Raw genomic sequence first — 24775 nt, 5'->3', positions numbered from 1 at the left:
GCTGTGCTTGAATTTAAGACCTTTACATTGAGGTAACACAAACTGTTTTCTACACAGTAAGAAAACGACCACAGCTTTTATTTTATTCCAAATGTTTTTTTTCTTCTTTATTTCGATTGTAGGGCCCAGGCCTTTGACACTTCTGAAAGCACCCACACACACTCTGCTGAAACTGGAGTCAAAGTCAGCACACAGCCACAGAGCCAAGAGTTCAATCTGACATTTCAATGTTGTTAAATATTTGGAGAAAAAAAAAAAAAAAGAAGAAACAATTCCAGTACAACGTGTTTAGTACAGCATCATGCACAGCCAGTGGAGGAACATGCATGTTTGATGCACATGGAGGAGCTGTGGGTTGATCTGAGAGGTGCTGATCTCTGCACTGATGTGGCTTCTATTGATCTGAATGTATAAATACGTCTCATTATATGAACCACGTCTTTTATTGTAAATGAACAAATCTGTGGTTTCGTTAGTTTGGCTCAGCACCATGAGGACAATCCAACATGCCCAGAGAACTCTGCTACCCACAATGCTTTCACGCTCATAATTGTACTGGAATTATAAACCCTCTGAAGAGAACAGCTCGAAGGCGAGGAGACGGGAGGGGAAAGTTAAGATCGATGTCCTGATGAGCTCAGTCCCAGACCACCAGCCGAGTGGTGAGAACCAGTGGAAATAAAAAAAACAAGTTAATGAAATTGAGGAAGGGAAGTAAACGACCCCCCCCCCCCCCCCAGTCCGTCCATCCTCGACTCCAGTTAGGTGATGTTGATCGCTCAGCACCTCACAAAGTGCACAAACACACAGGCTTTAATTTTTGAGTTAATACTCTCCCTCCCCTCCCACAGCAGTCATCTGTGAGAGATACTCAAACTGTAGATGGAGAATAAAAAGAGGATTAACAGATCCAGAGCTAATACCATGACATTCCTCCGCTGTACAAATTGTTAATATCCTATAGGTTAGCTAAATGTGAGCTGGCCCTTTAAGTTATGTACAAAGAAACCCACCAGCAACCATTTCAGCAGTAAAATGAAATGCAAAAACAATGTCACTTAACTTGTTTGTTGTTTCTTTTATGGTTTAGAAAGTAATTTGATTACAATTAACCAAAAACGTTGATGTTTAAGGTCATATATATATATAATATATATTCATATGTCAAGGTTAAACAAAAATCTACAAAGCAAAAAAAAAAAAAAAAAAAAAAGGCATATGTACATGTTCACCCTGTCCCAGAAAACAATAAAGAGACCCAACTCTCAGGCTTGGCCAGATTCATACCTTGCATCCCTCCCTCCTTTTTCCTCATGTGCTTCAAGTGCTGAGTGGAAAACCAAGCACACAGGAGGTGAACGGTTCTGTGCTCCCCCCAACCCTCGGTTTAAAAAACAAAAAAACAAAAACCGAACCACTGTTGCTTTGCAGGATGAAGGCATAGATGCAAACTTTTTAGCGGGTTGCCGTGATGCACGTGCGTTTTTTTTTTCCCCCCGAGTCTGTGGCACTGAACGCGGGAGAGCCAGACCGAGGCGGGCCGTCACAGGGCCGACGCCGGGGCACAGCCGTGGATCTGTCACATTTCAAGGCATGCACCAAAACACACCAATGTTCAACTCGCTCGTACCATTTCCATCGCAAGGTTTTAGCTGATATTCTCGCAGTATGTGTGTATGCGTGTTTTTTTATGTAATACTTATATGTGTGTAAACTTTGTGTGTATTTGTTCCTTGGTGTCTATCAGGAAGTCGACCTTACTTTAACTGCCGCTGTTTGATGGACTGTCGTGTCGTTGTGATATACTTTACATGTCTCAATGTGCAAGAAAGCAGCAGCATCTATTATTTTCTCTTATTTCTTTTGAGGGAAAAAGACTGAAAAAGAAAAAGAATCAAATGTTCTCTGAGGAGCAGAGGAGCTGGCGACTTCCTGATGAGCTGATATGGGTACGTTTGTTTTCGTTGGTTTTTTCTTTTGTTCAGAAACCAGAAGAGCTGATGGTTCCGTTAAGCAGACGTTATCTGGAATGTGTTCCAGACCTGGTCCTGGTGGCTCCTCCTCCTCCTCCTCCTCCTCGCCCCTCGACCCCCCCACCTCTGCACTTTCCTCAGGCCTCCTGGGGGGCGGGCCTCTTGAGGTCCCTGATCTGTTTGACCAGGTAAGTCTTTTCGTCGTTGAACTGTTCGTCCTCTGTTCTGTCGTTCTGGAACTTGCTGAGAAACTCGATGAGTTTGGTCTGGTTCTTCAGCAGGATGTCCAGGATCGGCTGCGTCTTGTTGGGGTTGGCCACAAACACCTGGAGGAGGAGGAAGAGGAGAAGGAGCTTAACATATATTTATGTCAAAGGAAGGATTACCTTTTCTCTCTGTCGTAAGAAAACGGTGTTTATTAAAGTCTGGGATCAGTGGCTCAACCTTCCTGCAGGTGTTGAACGACCCTGTGTTTTTGTTTTTCTTTCCTCCTCCGCACTGATTTTTATTTCTCTCACTCATCTTTTCAAAAATGTTCTGTGTTGGTAAAAACACAGAAGAAATGACACTGGACTTGTCTTGATATTTGCCTTGTAATAAAGTCTGAAAGTGAAGAAGGTTGTGTCCACTAGACAACTGATTTCAGTGGGTTTACAGAGCTTTTAGCTTTTTAATGATCAAAATGGAAACTGTGGGGAGTTTAAAGTTGATGTCATTGTTTACAATAACAGGAAAATTCTCTGGACATGAGTTAAGGTTATAAGCCTCTCTGCACTTTATTTACAGTTTGATAAAGACGCCTCATTGACACATCTTAAACTGTGGTTATTTTTTTTTTACCTTAAAAACGTGGAAAGCCTCAAACTGGATGTTGCGGCTTTTGTCCCGTAGCAGGTTCATCATTAGTTTGAGATTCTCCGGCTTGCTGATGTATTTCGTCATTATAGTGAAATTGTGCCGGTCGAGGAGCAACTCCCCCAGCAACTACATGATATCAGAGAGAGACACAGCCGAGATCAGTCACGTGAAGAATCGTTTTTTAAAAGAAGACGCTGATTTTTCCTTAAATCTGCAAAAACCTGCGACATAATTGAAAATCCAGGCGATGATTTTCAACAGAAGTGAGGAAAACGCTGCAGATTAAAAGGGTTTTCTGGTCCCACCACTAGATGGCGGTCATACCCAGGTGATGGGGATGAAATGGTTTAGAGAAACCCAACACTCTGACCAGACCTGTCTTTAAATAGCAGCAGCACTACTACATGAGACCTGTTTACTGGCACGACTCGCTGGTCCTTACCTTGAGGGACTGCCTCTTAGTCACGTAGTTTTCTGAGTGGAGCAGCTTCTCATATTCACTAAAGAACTGTAGAGAAAGAGGTAGTGAGAGAGAGAGAAGACAGAAGTGGTGGTGGGAGAGAGGGAGAGTGTCAACTATAAGTGGAAAGTGGTGTTTTTTCTTCATGATTTGTATCCGTGTATCAAAACACAATGACAGGAAAATGAGAGACTGTCCCTCACAGACTGACAGTTACTTTGTGTTCACAGCCTGAAAACATATCACAAACGGCTGCTGCTCGGAGGAGAGACGGCGAGTAAACACTGGACTTACTCTGTCGTAATGTTGCTCCAGAAACTCTGCACTCAGTAGCTTGTGTCTTGTGAGGAGGTCCTGGAAACAGAGAACGCACACGATTAGAAACAAATATATAAACAAAGGTTTGTGACTTGATTTCGTCCCGTTTGTTTTCTTTTTTCAGGACGATGCAGGTGCAACAAACTCAAACACACATTTAAATAATCCTCGTGAAAAAAGACAGAAAACCCCGGAGTCTAAAATTGGACAGAAAAATGTTTTGGGTTACAGTGTGATTAGTGATAGTTCTGGACATAATCCTTTTCAAAGGCATAAGACTGGATCATCTGCAGCAAATTAATCCTTTTATGGACTGAATAAAAACTGCTTTGTATTGAAAGAAATCCTGCCTTTAATGCCAGGACTAAAATCTGACTGAGTCTTAGTTAAGCAGCAGTGTTAAAGTTTGTTTAGACTGACTCCAGTCACTAATGATGATCTAACAGAAACAGCTGATTCTGTTTCTAATCTGAAATCCAACATGTTGGAGCCTCGTGACTTTCAGATTCAGCTCGAGTGGTCGATTCAGGTCTGAATCGAAACCCCCGTCTCTCTCATTATAACAACAGCATAATTGCAGTATCAGCAGCAGCTACTTGCAGCCGACGCGTCAGCAAATTTACTGTTTGAGCTGTCAAGTCAGTTCCAGTGTTTCAAATTATATAAACAACAACAACAACAACACAGGGAGGCAGCAGGAAGTAGACGAGGACGCTGACGTCAGGTCTCATCTCTCACTTGTTTCAGAGCGTTACTCAAACAAAAATCAGACTGAACAAACTTACTTTGAAAGTGGCAAATGCGTCTGAGGCGATGTCGAACGTGGACATCTCCACGTATCTGAAGAAGTCGTAGAACTGCTCCGACCACAGCGTGATTTTGGCGAGCGGTTCGTGTCTGATGCACTCCCTCAGCATGATGCCGCAGTTCAGGGCGATCTCCGGAGACTCATACCTGGACACAGGTACGAGGTTTGTTGATCGGTTTAAAGCAACAGGCTGGTAAACTTAGGTGAAACTGAACAAATGCATAACAATCTAATTCAGAGATCGTGTCATGTGATGTGTGTCAATCCAGGGAGTGGACGTGATAAAGCCAGTGTTACTTTATCAGTTTCAGATCACTTCACCGTCACTTTTTATGACCGGATCCCTACAACCTTTAACCAGGTGGAGGATTTTAGTCATCGGGCGTCTGGATTTGAAGTTATCAGAGAAACAAGCTGAGCAAACAGCCACGTCCTGTTCGTCCAAGAGCCTCAGAGAAACACTGATTTATAAAGAGAAGCTGTTATTCAGTGTTTTTGGAATCCTAACCTAACAACAAGCTAAGCTAACGTTAGCGGCAGCTCGGCTAACAGCTCCTGCTCAGCTGTCTGCAGAAGTGCACCAGAAAAACACAGATTTTTACTGTGAAACTACTTTATTCAGTGTTTTTTGTTTCAGAGAAGAGGAGACCTCTGAGGAGAATTCAGCTCCTGAACGATGAACACTGACGGAATCCTAACCTAAAAATAAAATGGCAACAACTCCCACGATGCTACGCTAATTCACAACAACATCAAGCTTGGAGATGTCCAAATACTGTTGTCTTTACCAGGTGGTTTGTGTTTGTTTTCACTCTTTCTTCATGCAGAAAGAAAATTCACGGAGCACAGGAACAACAGATAAAAAACAGACGTCTATCACAGGAAGCTGGACAGACGTAGCTTCACTGGTGCAGACATTAGCGCCTGTTTTAACTCTTCTTCTTTAGCCACCATTTGAAAACATGCTCTCATTTCCTTTTACATTAGGAAGTTACTTAGGAAGTTGCTCTAACTTCTCCACATTTTAAATAATCAAAGGGAACGTGGTCACACTGCGTGTTTCCTCACCCTTTAAGCAACATAAAGAGGATATTCTGCTGGGTGCAGAGGTATTCCACCGTGGGCGTCCGAGTACCAATCTGACGCCTCAGGATGTTGTTGAAGATCTGAGCCACATCTTTCTTTCCCTGGAAGAAACAGATAAAGAGCTGATAATAAAGTTAATGTGTACAAATAGGAGCAAGCACATGCAGAAATTTTTAAGATATCTGTTGAGTCACGGTCATATTTCTCAGATGCAGTCTTGTGATTTGCAATTCTTCACCAGCTTTTTTCTTTTCGAGCAGGGAGGGAGGATGAGCGAGGGTAAAAGAGGAAGAGAGAGATCACACAACACAGTGAGTCATGCTGTGATGGGGTGAGTCAGGGAAGCCTGTAGCTGCCGTTACCACACAGCGCCGGGCTGACATATTGCAGGGAGACATGAGTTTACCCACACAGCAACACAGGCAGCTCTGTCACGTATACACAGCTGGCCTCAAAGACTCTCTCTCGTTCAGGCTCACCTCGAAGTCGATGAGCTGCAGGTCGGCTATCAGGGTGCTAAGTAAGCCACTGTTGTAGAGCTCCTGGGCGAGCTGGGCCACTGCCTCTGTCTGGGGCTCCTTCTCATTAGTCCCGTATAGGATCTCCTTCATGGCCACCAGGCTCTTTGACACCTCCTCTGTGGCCTGAGTGAAGACACACATGAGTAAACAGAGGCTGATACCACAGAGCAGACGTCACTTACACAGCTTCAGACTCTCTGTACCTTCTCTGCCTTTTTGTCAGAGATGTCGTGCTTCTCCAGCACCGTCATGCTGTCCTTAAGGTTCTTGACGATGTCCGCCGGCGACTTGTGGGACTTGCCAAAGGGGAAAGGCATGGCGGAGGGTTACCACGAGCAACCAGGCAGCGGACTGTCCACCTGAGGGACGAAACATAAACCTGGATCAGCGCTGTATCTGGTCTCTCCGGACAATATCTACCTGATACTGTGGCAAAGTACAGAAGCGGGTGGTGTTAACAGGTGAAGACGGTGATTACGAATATACAGCCTGTGACTCACAGATGATTTAGAAGTCACACTCACGCAGACATAACAATCAGGACGTGCAAGTCTGGACAAAACTAACACAACAGGAACACAGGATAACTGTGTGCTGGAGCTTCGTCAGGATGTGGGATTATTTACTGTACGATATCTTGATGTAAATTAACCAAACATCTCTGTCTTCTCTCACTTCAACAACCACTGCCCTGTTTGTCACTGCTCATGTGGTGAGACAAGTGATCAATATCGTAATATATTATTACACTGCTCCTTGTAACAGGATATGTATACTTTAACACCAGTGTCACTGACACAGATGTGTTTCCTGTCTTTTCTACAGGCATTTCAACAATAGAAAATCATCTCTTTATAAAGCACAGTATAAACACTGCACCTTTTAAGAAATGTATTTTCATTTAACGCAGCGTATAACAGCAGCACAGATGTTGTGTTGTATCGTCGAAGTCTTTCTTTCTGTTTAGGAGTAAAAGAACCATCTTGAGTTTTTATTGTGGACAAATTATCTTGGCGGTTTTGTGAGTTACCCTGTGATTTCCAGCTCTGGTGTAAAGTATTAAAAACAACCTCAGGCTAATAGAGAGAAGCAGGTGCTGCTGTTTGAGCTTATCTCCAAAAAAGGTCTTGCTGATGGGCCACAACTCCAGTCCATCCTTCAGACTCAGAGTATCCCAAATGCTAATGCTAATAACGCTAATATACCTCCATACTAGGCAAGTGTTTAAAACACAAACACCTCAGAGGGAAAATTGTGTATTTTTTTAACTTGTCGTATCTAGATCTGATCTTGAAATACGTCACAGAGCAAGAGTGCAATCTTCTTCTTCTTCTGGTTATTGTCAGTAAAAGATTAACCATGCAGTGTTTGTTGTGACATATCCTCAGACCTTAGTGTGACCCACTCCCTGTGCAGTGACTAACACGTCTGAGCAAAAACAACACGAAACACACACATACGTTAAACAGTCTCCTCTCTGTACGAAAACATGGAATATACAAAAATGAACCAGGCTACAGGAGCTCACAGCCACAGACAGATGTGACGACCTGTGTCTCACTGCTGCTGTTATTTAACCGGGTTACTTAACAAGGACGCTTATCTACACACTTCACACACCCACCCAAGCACCTTACATACACTACGGGGCAAAAGCCAAGTTTTCTGACTGGATAAGAAACAAGCTGATAGAGCTTATGGGCTCTCACAGAGTGTTATTAGCAACAGAGCTGGCTAAATGTGCCTCTTTGCTAACAGAGTGGGTCATGTGGGATGGGTACACGACTTCTTCTAAGACAGAAAAACACATCAATAAAACGTAATCCCTCAGTAAAACATCAACACCACCAATCAGTAAGAGTCGGTTTAAACCAACCTGTTGTCCAGCAGGGAGCCTCTAAACTCTGAACACTAACCCAGCAGCGGTCACAGTCCTCCTCTTAGGTCTTGGCAGAGAGTCCACATTTAGAAAGCAACGCTCAGGCCAGGAATATAAACCAGGCACCTAAGTGGGAGGTGCACTTCACCATTCATATATGATGTGTCACAAGTGACTGGGCTGAAATCTTACACCTGTCCCCCTCCTCCCCGGGAGGAATCAAACCACGCTCAGAGCTGTGCTTGCTTTACATCTGTTATTAATCAGACGCACCTCAGCTTGGCCAGGTGGCCAAATCCGCCTTTCGCGCAGGCTAATGCTCGTTAATGTAGACAGGCGGCAGAACCGCCTCTCTGCTCCTGACCCGCTTCAGTATCAGTGACGCAAATAGGGAGGCAACACATATGGCAGGTTCAAAATCAGCTGGTCTCCGCTAACCCACGATGGCTCCTGGACTAATCAGGTACCGTGTGCTGGAGCGGTGTCATGCCAGCAAACGTCAAAGCTTCCGCGGGGGCTCGAGTCCTCCACAAACGTGGCCCCTGCACAGTCCAAACCCCGGTGTGGACTGTCGACTATCAGTTACAGTCATTTTAAGCAGGTGCACGATCACAACATCACTCCCACCCGTCACACACACACAGCAGCAGATGCTCTGCTATCAAGCTAACCACAAGCTAACGCTAACCCAGTCATTTAGCTAACTTATTTACAAAGCTACATCTACTAGCTCACGCAAATAACTCGCACAGAAAGCAAACTTTAAGTGAAGTTGCAGACCTGCCGCCCTGTGAGCTGGTCGACATGAACCTGACAGCGAGCACCGCCCATCTGTGCTGTCCATGCCTGGTTTGTGATGGTGTTCAGCCTGCCAACTTTGCGCAATGCTAACAAAATGGATACTTGCTCGCGTTATGTTTGGCAAACGCGCGACAACTTTAACGCAGAGTCACAGTGACAGAGGTGATTCACCCACTTTTACTCGGTACTCGACAGCTAACTTTGTTTGTTTGTAGCCTAACGTGGCCTGTTTCAATCACTGTCCACCTAACAGCAGTGCTGCTGCTGCTGCTGGTTCGCCTGTGAAAGTGTGTGTGTGTTGTCGACACACACTGGAGGCCTCGGCGGGCCTGATGCTTACACACCTCATCTAGCTGATTTAGCTTCTTTTAAAATGTCTAAGAGCGAAGGGAGGGAGTTTATGACGAGTCGGTTTTGTAACGTATTACTGGTAACGTACGTTAGCAGTGTTAGCATAACGTTAGCCAGGCCTGGCAGCGGCTCCTCGCGCTAGTACCATCCAGCCCATGCCTGACTTTAGCAGATCACCAACAGCAGCAGGCTAGGTTCAGCTAAAACGTCTCTGCTGCCCACCAAGCTAGCGTTAGCAAATGCAGCTAAGTAGCTAACTTTAAGGTTTTTAGCTACAGAAGCCTTACACCACAATGCCTGCAAATATTTATTCATAACATTAAATATATACACATACACACACAATACCTTGTAAACGGTGTTTTCACTCGTTTCCCCCCGATTTGTCAAGACAGCAAAAGGTAACTCAGGGGCTCCTTGGAACAAAAACTGCTTTGTTTTCCTTGTTCGTCGCCTCCCCTTGTTTGTACTATAGTTAATTGTGCGGCCCCTGTTTCCTAGTTCTTTCTCTGAGTCGGACTGGTAACGCCAGCAGCGGAGCCGTGGTCACTGCAACGAGCGTCTACCGCCTCCTCTGGCCGTCTGATGTCATGGCAACGGTGGGGGTTCCACGGCGCGAGGAGGGGTGGCAGGTGATCGTAGGAAGGCGCGCGACATGTGGCGACAAACTTCGACGGCTACCTACACATTAATACATTAGTAATAATATTTTGGATATACTGCATTTAATACTAGAATTTTGTTAGTCTTATTGTTATTATAATACATAATTATTATTTTATAGTTATTATTACTGTTATTAATGTTACTTACATCTCTATATGGAATCTTCCTTAGCCCCCGCCCCTTTTCTTTAAACCCAACCGGTCGAGGCAGATGGTCTGGTTCTGTTCGAAGGAAGTTTCAATATTTTCAAGATTCAAGATTTTGTCAATTATCTCTATGTTCAGGACATACAGAAAAATTCTCTCTCTTAGTAAAAGAAGAAAAATATAATAAGAAATATACATATGTAAATATGTATATGAAAATAAAAATGTATAAAAAAATTAAATAAAATATACAACATATACTAAAGTATACAAAATATGTAACTCAAACCTCTATACAACAGAGGTGGTAGTGCAGTATGGTAGCAGCTTGTTTGACAGTTGTGCAAATGGTACAGTAAGTGCAAGTTTATAATAAAATAAACAAATAAAAATAAAATAGTAATAAAAATATAACATACAATAATATAAAGAATACAGTCTAAGCCTGCTCGATGTGAAAAATCCCTTGAGATAACTTCTCTTGAGATTTGATGCTGTATAAATAAATGTTAAAAATGACAATAACACTGCTGCACTTGGTATTTTTACATATTAAATGTACATTTTAACAACAATACTCATGTATTAGTAACTTGTAATAATGCAGCGTATTATTACCTTAATGTTCTGCAGAACTAATATTTAGTTGTATAGTTACTTATTCTCACATCTTATATCGTCAGAAGGCTAAAATATAAGGAAATACTTGTTACCCACTCTACATAAATATTGAGCTGGGGTGATATATGTTCTGCTTTTTGCTGTAATCAAAAAGATATTGACCCTGATTTCATGTCTGATCAGGAAAAGCTCATTTATCATTTACAACACACTTAACGTCTAAATCTAGTTTCATGTAAATTAATGTAAAAAGTAATGTGTTTAAATACTTCATCATAAAGTAAAATGCATCTGCAAAAAGACCTGCTTCCTGCAAACTGTTTAGTTCACATTCCTAGAGGATAATGAATAACTGGATCAATAATTTACACCCAAAACAACATGGGAAAATGTGAGTTTGTGGAAGTGGAGGACGACAGGTTGTCTCTGCTGCCATCCACTGACAGAGTCCTGAAGTACTGGAAACACCTGACCAGCAGAGTCCAGGTGAGGAGGAACGATCCCGGACTTTGTGGAAAGACTAGAGGCAAAAAACATTTAGCATAACCTCTGTGTTTCAGCTTGACAGAAGGCTTTGCTGTGACTAAAGCAGCTTCCCCCCTGAGCTGGTTAAGAAACATGAGGCTGATTTTGTTGTTTTATATGAAAAAGCCAAGAAATATGTGAGTGAAAGGTGATTTCTCTGAATCCAGAATTTTCCTCCTCTGACTCTGATGATGACTCAAACCCTCTCTTTTTTGCTTTGGGTGGTTTCTTGCTGCTTTTGGACGTTCTCGCTCCTCGTCTTGATATTTCTTCACGGGTGTGTCTTTTTCCTATTGACAGCACCTCCCAGTTTCTTAGGCCCAGTTTTGGGGATGGGCAGCAGCTTGCTCCTCAGGGGGAAACCCTCCCAGTGCAGCTTGGTCCAGGCACAGCATCGTCCAGGATGGACTGGAGATGTGTCACAGCATTGTACATGTAATGTAGCATGGGGCATGTTAAAAGGGATCGCCAGTTCTCTGAACCTGCTGGTTCATCATTCATGAACATGAGTTTTCTGCATTTGCTTAAATACAACAGTGCAGTAGAGAGAGACAGCAGAGAAAGACAGGGAGGTACAGGGATGACATCCAGCATCTACATACTAAATCTATGCGCTATGTCTAAGATAGACTTGAAAAATGAATATATCTTAAATCAGCTCTGCGCTACGAAGCAGATCACAGTCAATTTAAATAGCTTAAATTTTAATACCTAGAATCATATTCTTAATCAGTTTTCCATTGTCAGTTTAATAAACAGGTCATTTTAGCGGGTAAAGCATGAAGGAGCGTAATTTACAAAACGCGTTTTACTTAACTTCCCGTAGCTACGGGAGTCGAAAGGGACAATTCCATGTCGCTGCCGAAGAGGAAAGCTTAGCTAACCACCTCTCCCTCAACATGGCAGCACATCTGAAAAAGCGAGTTTATGAGGAGTTTTCCAAAGTTGTACAGGTGAGCACGTGAACCCCTGTTAACGCGGCTCGCCGTAGATTTATAAACCGGAAATAAACGCTGCGCTTGAGAGCTAACTCACCTGTTAGTGCTAATGCTAACGGCTAACGAACACAACAAGTCAGCCGCTCACAGTCACAACACCTCTGTGATCTTTGAACAAGAGGTTTTGGTGGCTCTTAATATAAGCGGTGCTGTTAGCTGTGGTTCATGTGACTAAATTAACATGAGTTAACACCTCGTTAGCGTTAGCTAATGTTAACGTTAGCTAACTTTTAAGACAGAATTAGGAATTAATTACATTCGGCTAGTTAGTAGATTATTTGAGTTTTTTCTCTGTAACTATACATCCGCTTTGTTGGTTAATCTTTTCCAAGCTGTTACTGTCATCCTTAACTGATTTCAGAAATAAAAAACATCTGACATCTGATCAGTGAAGTCACCTGAAAACAAGACTTTTTCTTTGAAGATTGTGGTTTATTACATTACAGTGAATGTGACAGTATTTTATGCTGAAAAAGACTTTATGTTGGTGCTGTTGTTCAGGAGTGACTTCGAGATGCTGGTTGTGTGGTTATTAAATAATATTTCACTGTATTTTATTTATTGATCTTCAAATGCTTGTGTGTTATTGCAGCATCACCACGGCTGAGTAATTCTGAATAAACAGGACAGGCTGAGTCTGAGTAGAAGATAATAAAGTCACCTGCTTTTTGTAGAAATGATATTTCAGTCTAAACTTTTCCACGCTGACAGATTCCCCATGAAGAAGCTCCGGCCAAGAAGCTGCGTCTGTCCAAACCCAGTAAATCTGCGGCTCTGCACATCGACCTCTGTAAGGCCACCAACTCCACTGATGCTCTGCAGTACCTGCTGCAGTTCGCACGCAAACCTGTGGAGGCGGAGAGCGTGGAGGGTGTAGTCAGGATCCTGCTGGAGCACTACTACAAGGTAAAGACATACTGAGAGCTTTAGAAATATAATCTCTGCACGGCTGTGATAAAACAGCTCTGCTGTGTAAAACCATGCTTTACAGTGTCTTAAAGTTCTGTTCATTGTGTTCAGTCTGAGCTGAGATGTTGCTGATGTTGTTTTCTCCCAGGAGACAGATAACTCAGTGAGGCTGAAGATCGCCTCTCTGCTGGGTCTGCTGTCCAAAACACAGGGTTTCAGCCCCGACTGCATCGTTGACGACGCCATTAACACACTCAGCAATGAGAGTAAGACACACACAGACTTTTTACTCACATGCTCATTAGATCCTCTGTCATTTAAAATATTTTGAAAGTGTGCATTTTAAAAGGTTTTTCTCTGTGTATGTCTGCAGAGTCCCATCAGGTCCTCGCTCAGCTGCTGGACACTCTGCTGGTCATTGGTACACAGCTACCAGAGAGCCCTGCAGTCAGACAGAGGCTCATAGAGATGGCCTGCAAGGTGACACACACACACACACACACACACACACACACACACAAACACACAGGGCCCATCACTGAGGGTTCAGACTCAACAGACCTCTCTGCACAAAGCAACAAAACATTTTAGTTCTCTTCCCTTTCCTCCTTTCAGCACCTGTCAGACACATACTTCGGGGTGAGGATCAAGTGTCTGCAACTCCTGGGATGTCTCGGCATGGTGGACAGTCCTCTGAACAAAGACAGTCGAGGGACTGGGAACATCGATAGGTGTGTGTGTCATTACACGCATGATTTCAAAGTGAAACAGTTCCCTAAGATGTTGGAGAAACTGCAAAAAACATGTTGTTTTTAAACACATTTGAAAATATAAGTCACATTTATGAGTCATGGTTGTGTTTTCAGTTGTTGTGTGATGTGTTTATGTTTGCTGCAGGAGGAGTGAGGGACGTCCAGAGTATCATCAGCGACTACTTTGGAGACCAGGACCCCAGAGTGCGCACTGCAGCCATCAAAGCCATGGTAGGACACTGCCAGCACCTGCACTCACTGAAAACTTACTGCTGTATTTAATGATGACACAAAGTTTAATTACAGAGAACCCAGCCCACTCTTATTTCAGTGATTCAGCTTTGTGTGATTGTTTTCCAGCTGCAGCTGCACGAGAGAGGAATGAAGATTCATCAGATCATTTATGACCAGGTAACGCTTGTTAAGTTTTACTGCCTCTCTCTGCCATGAGAAAAGTGTTTTACAGATTCAAATTGTGTGTGTGCGCGTCCTTTAATGTCAAAGGATATCAGACCTCTCTATACGTTTGAGCCCTAATAAAGTGTTTAAATGTGTTTCCAGGCCTGCAGGCTGCTGTCGGATGATTACGAGCAGGTCCGCTCTGCAGCGGTGCAGATGGTCTGGGTGCTGAGTCAGCTGTACCCAGAGAGGTGAGAGGACCCTGATGTTCAGAGCCACTTACCTGTCAGTGCAGGTGTAGGCTCGTGACTCACTGCTCTCTCTGTCCAATCAGCATTGTGCCCATCCCGTCGTCCAATGAAGAGATCCGACTGGTCGACGACGCCTTTGGGAAGATCAGTCACATGGTCAGCGATGGATCCTGGATGGTCCGGGTGCAGGCCGCCAAAACTCTGGTGGGGGAACAGGATCAGGGCGACACTTAGTTTAACAGACAGATAAAGCCAGTAAAGATCCATGTTCTGTGTCTGAAAAGGATTTTAAATTCAACATTCAGAGGTGAAACATGTTGAATCTTCTCTGTGTCAGGGTTCGATGCTGCAGGTCAGTCCTCACTTCCTGGAGCAAACTTTGGATAAGAAGCTGATGTCCGATCTCAGGGTGAGGACCTGTTTACTCATTAAATACCTGCTTTTTAACAGAGAATATTTTAACATTTTAACTCTTTCCTGCATCCAGAGGAAGCGTACGGCCCACGAACGAGCCAAGGAGCTCTTCACCTCCGGAGAGTTCTCCTCCGGCAGGAAGTGGGCCGACGACGCCCCCAAGGAGAAACTGGACACCAACACGGTCAACCTCATCGCCTCGGGGGCCTGTGGCGCATTTGTTCATGGCCTAGAGGACGAGATGTTTGGTACAGGAAGCACAGAGCAGCCAGTCTTTGTCCTTCAATAAAGAACGTGTCCTCTGGTGTTCACTCTGTCTCTGATTTTATTTCAGAGGTCCGCATCGCGGCGGTGGAGGCGTTGTGTAAGCTGGCCCGGTCGTCTCCCAGCTTCGCCGAGAAGTGTCTGGACTTCCTGGTCGACATGTTCAACGACGAGATAGAGGAAGTGAGGCTGCAGTCCATCCACGTCCTGAGAGAAATCTCTATGCACATCACACTCAGAGAGGACCAGCTGGACACGGTGCTCGCTGTGTTGGAGGTATGAAAAACAAACTAAATTATTTCCTCAAGGCCGATGTTTGCTCACACTGACAAATCGCTGTCGGTCTCCAGGACTCGTCTCGTGACATCAGAGAAGCTCTCCATGAATTACTCTGTTACACCAATGTCTCCACTAAAGAGTGTATCCAGCTGGCTCTGCTGGAGCTGCTGAAGAACCTCAACAAGTATCCCACCGACCGCAACTCTGTCTGGAAGTAAGACACTCTGTTTGTGTGCGATAATCTTCACAGATGAACACCACTGTTCTGATGTTTGAAGCCTAAATTTAATCTCCTAAATTGGTGTATTTTATTTTCTTCTGTCCTCTCAGGTGTCTGAAGTTTGTGGGTTCTCGTCATCCGACACTGGTGCTGCCGCTGGTTTCTGAACTCCTCAGCACACACCCATATTTCGACACACCAGAGCCTGACATGGACGACCCGGCCTGTATCCTTCACACACCTCATCAACCTGCAGTTCCACATTTTTAGCTGAAACTCAGGAACTTCTGACTCTGGAGCTTTTTTGGTTTTTCTTTCTTGACTCTGGTTGTTGATCTCAGACATTGCGGTGCTGGTGTTGGTGTTCAACGCTGCCAAGTCGTGCCCCACCATGCCGGCTCTGTTCTCCGATCACACCTTCAGACACTACGCCTACCTGAGGGACAGTCTGTCACACCTCGTACCACCGCTGAGAGTGAGAAATGAAATACTGTAGTGCTCATAATAAGGTCATATTCCTGCGGTTCCATGTCTACAGCGCCTCTGAACTCTCTGTCTCCCCTCCTGTCTCTCAGTTGCCAGGCAGGAAGCAGGTTTACGGTCTGGACTCGGTGGACTCGGGCAGTGGTTCAGGTTCTGTGGAATCGGCTCAGCTCTTCCTTCAGCAGAGTCTCAACAGGGTCAGCACCATCCAGAACCTGGAAGCACCCGGAGCTCAGGACCTGCTGGACTTCACTATACGGTATGAACAGCAGTGTCTGACCCCTCACTCTAATCTCAACCCTAAAACCAAGTGTTAACCTCCAACAGCCTTTTAAACTTGTGGTGTTCAGCATTTTGAAGGACAAAGTTTGACGCCAGTGGGTGCTAATGCTAGCCAGCTAACCTGGCTAACATTAGCACCTGCTAGTAAAAGCAGGTAAAACTGATATAAGTTGTGTTTTACAGGGTGTTTCTTACTATGAGCCCACATATTTGTGTTTCAATTGTCAGTCCTTTTCTGTGGTGCCCAGCTAACGCAAATAAAGCTGGTCTTAGCTAGCTATTTTCTCTTAGCGTAGGTGAAAATAGACGACCATAGCTAGCTATTTTCGCTTTTTTTGGGGGCAGCACAGAAAAGGACTAACAATCAAAACAGGAAGATATGGGCTCATAGAAAGAGACACCCTGTAAAACAAACAACTTATATCAGTGGTACCTGCTTTTACCATCAGGTGCTTAAGTTAGCTAGGTTAATATGCTAACGTTAGCACCCGCTGCCATCTTTGTTTTTCTTCATTCTTTTAAAAAGTGTAACTTATCAGCTGCAGCCATTTCTTCTCTCATCACAGTGAAAACAGTAAAACGACACTGAATAGTTTTTGGACTCAAGATGTGTTCAAACCACTCAGCACTGCAGCATCTGGAAAACAGGAGAGACCCGGGAATAGGATTGTGACACAGAAATCATAACTTTTTCCTACATTATGATTCTTACTTTTCTCTTTACTGATTATTTTAACCATTTCTATTCTTCTACTCGTCAGATTTTATTCTAATTTGTAGCACTTTAGCCTTCATTCCTTGCATTTTGTCTTGTAATGCACTTTGTAGCTTTTAAAGGTGCTATGTATGTTAATGTTTTATTAACAGTAGCATAAAAATGTCCAGTCCTAGAGGTTGAGTTCAAGGCTTTTTGTCCTCCTGTCTGTCAGAGACCTGCAGCGGCTCGGTGAGCTGCAGACCGAACTCGCCGGAGCTGCAGATTTCTGTGCTACGTACCTGCGCTGCCAGCTGCTGCTCATGAAGGTAGGAAGTGTGTGTTTCATCTGCCGTGACTTGAAGCTGCAGATTTATGGTTTTAAAGTAAAGATCGTCGTGTTTTACCTTTGCCTCGTTTCCTCAGGCTCTGCAGGAGAAGCTGTGGAACATGGCCGTCCCTCTCTGCCTCAAACAAAACGTCACGGCCACGGCGGCAGCTCAGCAGGTCGGTGTTACACTGTGAGCACCTGTGAGATCATTAATCAGTGTTAGTGTGTTTAAATGTGTGTGTGATGTGTGTTTGTGTAGATCTTAGAGGAAACCTACAAGCTGGAGTTTCTGTACAGCGGTCTGGAGAACAGACATGTGGCCACCATACATCACGTTCGCCTCCAGGCCAAAGCCCTGCAGCTCGTCCTGTCTGCTCGCACCAGACAAGGGTCAGCGCACACACCACACACACACACACATCTGTATACACACAGCATCAGTCTGTACAGATGTTTATTTGTCATTTCTCTTCAGGTTGGATCCTCTCATCAGCAGCTGTGAGAAGTTTTTGCAGGATGTTGAATCTTTTCAGAGGTAAAACCTTCATCTCTGGACCGTTTTCACTGTTTTTGGGTGTAAATAATTGATGGGGACAAAAATCTTTGGAATCGGAGCAGTACTGAGCAAGAACAGTGGACATTATGGACAGGATTTTAACTGAGATAGACGTTTTGAAAGAGTAAGATCAACCAAAGACATCGCTACATATCTCTACCAGACTCCATTGACAAAAACACTAATTTTACAAGCAGGAACACAGGAGCTGCTGGAATACCACTGCCTCCATCTGTTAGTCAGTTTGTGTTATTCTGTGACTTCCAGTGGAGGAAGAAGTAATCAGATACTTTACATAAGTAAAAGTACAGGGGAGAATGTTACTGAAGAGGTAAACTAAAATTAAATTACAGAATTTTCTGACTGAACTGTTGTATATGCCTCATGCCTGAAAACATAAACGTTTCTCTGCTGTCTGTGTTTCCTGTTTTTACTTCTTCATTCCAACATGCAGGCTGTTTCTGACAGAGCTGCCCCACCTCCAGGACAGTTTTGTGGACAAGCTTTTGGAGCTCATGCCCCGGCTGTCGTCCTGTAAACCAGTGGAGCTGGTGAAGATCCTCCAGACGACCCTCAGACAGAGCGGCCTGCTGCAGCTCAAACTGCCTGAGCAGGTATAATCAATAAACCCGTATATGAGGGGAATTAAGGATCGTTTCTGTTTTCTTCAACATCTTCACTCTGTTAACAGATCCATCGAGCGACAGCCACCATCATAGAGCCGACTGGGGAGTCTGATAATCCCCTGAGGTTTACATCTGGCCTGGTGGTGGCGCTAGACATCGATGCAACGCTGGAGCACGTCCAGGATCCTCAGAACAGCGTCAAAGTGCAGGTCAGTGTGATTTATAACCAACCTGTTTCTCAGGTGGTCGTCTCCAGCAGCTCTTTGACTGAATCACTGACTTCCTGTCTGCAGGTTCTGTATCCAGACGGCCAGAGTCACGTGATCCATCCTAAACCTGGAGACTTCAGGAAACCTGGACCTGACAGACACAGACTCATCACACAGGTCTACCTCTCTCACACTGCATGGACAGGTCAGTATAACACTCACATGTCTAATGTTGGTAATAAAATATTCAGACGTTTTAAATCTACTTTTGATGCCAATGAATGCACATCAAATCCTAATTGTCTGAATGGAATCATATCAAATTGTTTGTAAATTTATTGTAAAGTGCATTCAGAAAGTATTCACACCCTCTCATCCAGTCTACACTCAATTTGACAAAATGAAAACAGAATTTTTTTTTCTAAAGTTTTGCAAATTAGTATCACACTGTTAACACTTAAATATTTATCTCAGGTTTCTCTCTTTTCTCTTAAGCATCTTAGAAATGTTTCTACACTTTAATTAGAGTCCATCTGTGCTAAATTCAGTTGATTGGATATTTCAGTTTTTCCTTTTTTATAAATTTGCGAAATGTTTCTAAAATTCTGTTTTTGCTTTGTCATTATTAAGCGGAGTATTGAGTGTAGATTGAAAAAAGTGAAGGGGTCTGAATACTTTGTGAATGCCCTGCAAAAACACACCAAATCTGAGACCTCTGTCTTTTTAGTTTGACCTCCATCACTGACCCTTTCTACTCTCTCTCCCTCAGAGCCGTCTCAGATTGAGGTTCGCCTCCTGCTCGCCTACAGCTCCTCCTCCACCTCCCTGTCAGTCCTCCACCTCCAAGCAGCAGGGATGGAGCGAGAGCATCGACAGCATCCCGCCACCTGAGGCCGCCGTCGAGGGAACCATTCCGTTTCAGCAAACCCGTCAAAGTCTACATCATGCCCAAACCTGCCAGACGCTAACAAAGCCCCGTTACAAAGACGCAGACAGGACTTAAACTCCTCTCAACTTTCCAATGCCAGAGGATGCCAGCAGCTAAATTCAAAACTCTGCAAAAGAAAAAGGTTAAAAAGCTCAGAAGCACAAAGAGTATGTTTCTACTCATGGTGCGTTCACTTGTACCAGGAATATTTTTCTACTCTACAGTTGTTTCTTATTGAAGACAAACCCATGTGATGGAAATTATTCTTTCTCTCTAGTTTTATTTTCTGTAGCAAAACAAGCAGAAATACATTTTCTCCTCATGAAAAATGAACTGTGCATTCATTTAGTTTCACCAACATCACAGTGAAATGATCTGTCTTTACAAAGAATCGCTCTCTAAGGTCAAATGTATGTTTTTCCATCTTGAATTTGATCTTAAAGTAAACTGTGAAATTATAGAAATGATTTATAAACTTGCCTGTGCTCCTCTACAGTGCAGCTAACACGACCTGGGCTGCAGTGAGTGTTCAGTCTCACCCTAAATCAAGAGTTATCCAGCTATACATTTAGCAGAACAGAGTGTGGTGCTCTGCAGGCTGCCCACCCGATCTTCTGTAGGTCAGAAACTCCAGAGGCGTCGTTAACAGGTGGAGTGGAAGACTCCTCCCACCTTGGCGCCCTGCGAAGCCAGTTTGTTGTATTCAGCGACGGCTTTCTCCGTCTGCAAGACTCTGACGTCGACGCCTTTCTGCTTCACAAAGTCCACGGTGGAGGAGGGAACCTGGGAGAAGAGACGAGACTTAAATCGTCTGAAGTCTGAGTCTGAATCGACCGCACCGTCTGTAGGTGTGTGGTTGTTGTCGTACCTGCAGAGCTTCACTCATGCCTCTGCCGATGACCAGCAGGTCTATCCCCTTCTTCAGCACCTCCTCCAGATCGGCAGGTTGGACTCCTGGGTAATGCTGGGGGTGGGACATGGAACATGTAAACAACAAGGTGCTACGGTAGGTGTGCGTTTGACTTCTGATTCTGGATCCACTCACGTCAGTCCCGGTCTCCCTCCAGTCCCAGGTCCGGCTCCCTCCAGGCCAGACCTTACAGTCCTTGTAGCTGGAGGAGCATCCCTTCACCTTCATGTGGCCCCAGGAGAGAGAGGCGATCTCTGGGGAGGACATGGCTGAGAGGCTGCTTACTGAGAGACGAGGAGGAGACAAAGATTATGACTCTGTAAAACAGCTGCGTTCAAGGACACTAGTGTATGTGGGGATCAGACCACCAGCCCTGTGATAATCTGCCTCCTATAAACAAACCTCCTGAGACTGTTGATTTTGTCTCCATTTTTTATTTCTCAGAGCTTTAGGGGATCAGTAGGACCTGATTTATATAAAAACTAAACCATGTCTTTGAACAGGAAGTACCTTTAGAGTAAAAAAAGAAGTCTTTTGTCTCTCTATGAAGTGACGAATAAGCATCCAGAAAGATGAAAAATCAAATGAGTGGAAATCCAAATGTTACTGAGCATAAAAAAATAGTTTGAACCATAAAATCTGATCAGGTTTTGTTCCTGTGTGTTGCCTCCATCTTGTGTTGTTGTAGTGCATTGTGATTTTGTTAACACTAGAGTGTAGTGAATTTAAGTAAAGTATGAAGTTGCAGGTTTTTCCATGTTAAGTAAAGACAATTTAAATATCTGTATTTTCAAAGCTACAACATGATGCCGCCGCTCTCTCTCTCTCCGTCCTTGGTTCTTTAAAACATGCTGATCTGACACCAAATAAAGTCATTACACACTTAACCACCCTGCAACAGACATTAGTGACCGTGTACACCACACAGACCAGTTGATATTAACATTTCACATTTGTCAGCTACAAAAGGCCAAAACCTTCTGCTGCCAATTCTCCTGTTATTCAAAGCCAACACAGGCTGACTGAGAGCTATTTTTGTACTAGCCACACACGGCTCACGCTGCCCACCAAACCATTAAAAACTGCATGTTAAAGTCTGTCGCTGCATTAATACAGAACTCAGAACAGGTTAAAGGTGATTAGAAAAGGAGCAGGTTGAGTTTTAGGAGAGAAAATCATGAAGTAAAGATCTGTCCTGTTACTGCTGCTTACCTTGTGTCGCTGTCAACAGACTAACCACACCCCCCTGAAGTTATTCTTCCTGCTGTGGTTAAAGGGACCTCTACCCAGCAAACTGCATCTCTACTAAAACACTATCAGCCGAAAACTAATGTTTAACTCTTTGTATAACCTCGTATTTATAACCTTTAACCGTTAGAAGGACTGTCCCTCCTGTCCGCCCGAAAGCCTCATAGGGAAACGCGCATATTTAACGTGAAACTGCTTTAATCGGCGAATTTACCGGTTTTAATCAGCTGGTCCGTTTCTTATAGTGAGGAGGAAGACCTCTGTGGATAATTCGGCTCCCGGTAGAAAACTCCTGAACGATTAACACCGACGCAATTGTAACTTAAAAACAAGCTAGGCTAACGTTAACGGTGCCATGGTATACACATAATACGTTATAAAAGAGGCGACCGTTAATTTAAAATTCAACAGTTAAGAGGGGGGTGCACCGTTCCTGGAGGTACTGCAATACCAGGTCGATGCGCGGAGTGGACGGAGCAAGCCCCTATTCCATCTCCCTGTTCCAAAAATCAATTTAATATATGGTCCCCGGGTAGGGGACGTATCAGATATTAAACTGATAAGAACAGATACTACACTTGATCTTAGCCAAAAGGCCGAGAAGCGATGCCGGTAAACGTGTCGGAGGTAACGGGGTCATTCTCCGCACAGTCCCTCTCACTCAGAGGTCAACAGGCTGAACTAACAGTTTAGGGACAGTCGGGGACATGTGAGGAAAACACGACGAAGGACAGTCAAAGGAAATGTCACAGAATCGCTAAAAATACGATTATTTTAAAGAAACGAATGCAACAGACTTGGCTGCTCAACACTTCCGGGTCACGTGGTGTGTTCTAATCCAATAAGAAGGAAGATGAAGCAAAAGTTGTAGTAACGATATTACTACTCATGTGTGTGTGTGTGTGTGTGTGTGTGTGTGTGTGTGTGTGTATTTTTCGCTGATGTTAAAAATAACTGATCGTGATGGAGCTCCTGGTGGGTGAAAGGATAATGTGCTTTTTAAAATTTATTTCAAAAACTAACGGAGCTCCGTCAGCCTCTAGTGGACACAGGATGTAACTGCACTTTCTACACATCTAATAACAGCAGCAGTATAGCATCAGTTTGCCTTTGTACTGGGAGCGTAACGTTACTATCAACTCACGAATTCGATTACACACACACACACAATACATCTTAGAATATATTTAATAAAGAATGAAAACTAATCCTAAATTTCTTATTTATTCCTTTTTAGTATAAACTGCAAAATAAAATCTCTTATCTCCAATCTCTCGTTGCCACAAAACCCATTTTCTTACTTTGTTTTCCTTCTCGAGTGTTTCCTTCCATTCTAGTTAAAATGTAAAAATAGAATCGTTCTTGCAGTTATTCAGCAGAGCACAGTGCAAAAGAAATGGTACTGTATTGTCTATAATATATGGCAATATCCCCCCCTATAGAACTATACCATTACGTTTCAGTAAATTTCAACCGAATTGAGCGAGTACAGGTGTAATTACGGTATTTTCGAAAGATGTATTGCGGGTTGTTTGTAGCCTTCTTGTGTTGTTAGGCTAGCTAGTCTTTTCCAGTCCGTGTACAGTGAGTTTTTAAGAGTTAATCAGTCGTAAAAGTGTTCCCAGCCCTACTAAGTACTGCGTACAAGATCTGTATACTTTTATCAATGTTTTACCTCAGTATTTTCCTTGTTAAACTTAAGGTTCTCAAATCAGATATTGAAAGTAGATTAATAAAGGAGAAACTAAATGGGAACGATTTTAACATAATTTTGCAATATAACATAATCTGAAAGAAGTGAAGGGGTCTGAATACTTACTGAAAGCACTGTAAACGAGGTCATTCGATGGAGTCAATATAACGCCAATTCACAACAGAAGTCTTGAAACAAATCATGGACTTCAGACTCTGAGAGACTAAACTCAGGATGTTAAAGTTTATTTTTAAACATATGATCAGGGGAGAGCGCGAACGCAGTCCCCCACTACCAGAAATTATGCAGTCGAGATTCCCACATTTGGGGAATTCGCAGGGGTCAGCACAACCGGAGTGCAATGGCTGAGCCTCGCCCTGGGTGAACCACCTTCTTGATCATGGTATCTCCCCTGCCAGGTAAGTATGAGTTGTACAGCTCACAGACAGGGGAGTCTTTCACACACAAACCAAGCTGCTTCATGGTGCTCACAATCTATATATGAACAAACCCTCAGACTGTAGGAGGCTGTGGATCACCACCAATTCAACACAGAACAAAAGCAGTGCTGCCACAAATGTGATACACATTATTAACGTTTTATTTGATATAGTAGTCCTCATGTTTCCCATCATGCAATGCTGTATTTCCATATGAAAGGCCGATCTGAAATCATCTATTTTATCCATTTCAACTTCCTAAAAATGAGCAACAGACCAACTGCAAGCTCAACTGAACCAAAGCAAAGTCAGACTGCGACAAAAACAGAGTCTGATCCACATTTGAAACTCAGAGAAAAGAATAAAAGACAAAACACATTGTTCCTCACGTTACAGCCACTTCCTGGTTCTTTGTTTACTAGGTGCTACTGCCACCTAGTGCTCTGGAGTGGTAACAACGCTGTTACTACAACATTTATCTGCGTTTGTCTTCATGTAAATCACAGCAAGAAGAAATAAGTTAGATGATACAGAAAATTAAAAGTAGTTGCCTTTCTCCTGTCCAGCTGGATGACAGAAGCAGTAGGCTTTCATATCGTCCTTTGGGGATGACTGACAGTGTGAATACTGCAGGAATTATTGTTTTTAATTGTTAAACAACTCATGGTAGTTTAAGAATCCCTGAGTGTTCACAGTTCAGGAATTTTTATTGGGAGTCAAATTATCCTCAGACCTCCTCTCCAAAACAGACACAATGATTAAAACTGGTAAAAAACACTGAATAAAATAGCTTCACGTTTCACAACATTAGGATTTCTTCAGTGTTTATCGATCAGGAGCAAAATTATCCACAGAGATCTCCTCCTCTCAAAAACA

At 43.5% G+C, this 24775-nt stretch overlaps 3 protein-coding genes and 2 non-coding genes across 8 annotated transcripts; 1 reads left to right on the top strand and 4 right to left on the bottom strand.

Moving 5' to 3' along the window:
• Positions 1-75: 75 nt before the first annotated feature.
• cab39 (calcium binding protein 39) lies at positions 76-9585 on the bottom strand. Of its 2 annotated transcripts, none has more exons than XM_018674841.2 (9): positions 9404-9585; positions 6228-6383; positions 5983-6147; positions 5486-5604; positions 4395-4563; positions 3586-3645; positions 3274-3339; positions 2814-2957; positions 76-2299 (listed from the first exon to the last, which is right to left on the bottom strand). In XM_018674841.2, the coding sequence occupies exons 2-9, from the start codon at positions 6339-6341 to the stop codon at positions 2111-2113; spliced, it is 1026 nt and encodes a 341-aa protein (XP_018530357.1). In that variant the 5' UTR covers positions 6342-6383; positions 9404-9585; the 3' UTR covers positions 76-2110. The 2 variants fall into 2 exon arrangements, with proteins under 2 accessions (XP_018530357.1, XP_018530358.1); XM_018674842.2 differs by lacking the exon at positions 9404-9585 and adding an exon at positions 7901-8042.
• A 2262-nt stretch (positions 9586-11847) lies between these two features.
• Positions 11848-19941, top strand: ints4 (integrator complex subunit 4). Its single transcript, XM_051065348.1, is given in 26 exon segments — positions 11848-11966; positions 12723-12917; positions 13069-13186; positions 13294-13400; positions 13536-13653; positions 13821-13903; positions 14033-14083; positions 14234-14322; positions 14406-14526; positions 14660-14731; positions 14810-14984; positions 15071-15276; positions 15351-15493; positions 15610-15725; positions 15841-15974; positions 16075-16241; positions 17194-17287; positions 17385-17465; positions 17549-17679; positions 17765-17824; positions 18300-18459; positions 18537-18680; positions 18765-18885; positions 19450-19520; positions 19522-19593; positions 19595-19941. Coding segments are annotated over 26 exon segments (2937 nt in total). The 5' UTR covers positions 11848-11912; the 3' UTR covers positions 19649-19941.
• Positions 19869-22380, bottom strand: aamdc (adipogenesis associated, Mth938 domain containing). Of its 3 annotated transcripts, none has more exons than XM_051078988.1 (3): positions 21981-22380; positions 20477-20802; positions 19869-20391 (listed from the first exon to the last, which is right to left on the bottom strand). In XM_051078988.1, exons 2-3 carry the CDS (start codon positions 20783-20785, stop codon positions 20251-20253), a joined length of 450 nt encoding a protein of 149 aa, XP_050934945.1. In that variant the 5' UTR covers positions 20786-20802; positions 21981-22380; the 3' UTR covers positions 19869-20250. The 3 variants fall into 3 exon arrangements, with proteins under 3 accessions (XP_050934945.1, XP_050934944.1, XP_050934946.1); XM_051078987.1 differs by lacking the exon at positions 21981-22380 and adding an exon at positions 21731-21764; XM_051078989.1 differs by lacking the exon at positions 21981-22380 and having other exon boundaries at positions 20477-20572; positions 20654-20802.
• Positions 22184-22374, bottom strand: LOC127139084 (U2 spliceosomal RNA). Its single transcript, XR_007808972.1, has one exon. It is a non-coding gene; the product is annotated as a U2 spliceosomal RNA (small nuclear RNA).
• Positions 22381-23722: 1342 nt separating the features above from the next.
• LOC127139096 (U1 spliceosomal RNA) lies at positions 23723-23886 on the bottom strand. The gene has a single exon (XR_007808984.1). It is a non-coding gene; the product is annotated as a U1 spliceosomal RNA (small nuclear RNA).
• Between the last annotated feature and the right edge of the window lie 889 nt (positions 23887-24775).

Source organism: Lates calcarifer, linkage group LG21 (assembly GCF_001640805.2).
Source record: "Lates calcarifer isolate ASB-BC8 linkage group LG21, TLL_Latcal_v3, whole genome shotgun sequence".
NCBI classification, from domain to species: Eukaryota; Metazoa; Chordata; class Actinopteri; family Centropomidae; genus Lates; species Lates calcarifer.
The sequence above is the reverse complement of the archived record's forward strand: the minus strand, read 5'-3'. Positions and strand labels throughout refer to the sequence as shown.

What these genes read in the sequence shown, in the direction of transcription:
- cab39 (XM_018674841.2), bottom strand. Translation starts at nt 6,341, where the DNA reads ATGCCTTTCCCCTTTGGCAAGTCCCACAAGTCGCCGGCGGACATCGTC. An exon ending in CTCTTTATGTTGCTTAAAGG is followed by an intron (nt 4,564 to 5,485) that starts GTGAGGAAACAC and finishes ACCTGTGTCCAG; the next exon opens with GTATGAGTCTCCGGAGATCG. An exon ending in AGGCTTTCCACGTTTTTAAG is followed by an intron (nt 2,300 to 2,813) that starts GTAAAAAAAAAA and finishes CTCCTCCTCCAG; the next exon opens with GTGTTTGTGGCCAACCCCAA.
- aamdc (XM_051078988.1), bottom strand. Translation starts at nt 20,785, where the DNA reads ATGTCCTCCCCAGAGATCGCCTCTCTCTCCTGGGGCCACATGAAGGTG. An exon ending in GCATGAGTGAAGCTCTGCAG is followed by an intron (nt 20,392 to 20,476) that starts GTACGACAACAA and finishes CTCTTCTCCCAG; the next exon opens with GTTCCCTCCTCCACCGTGGA.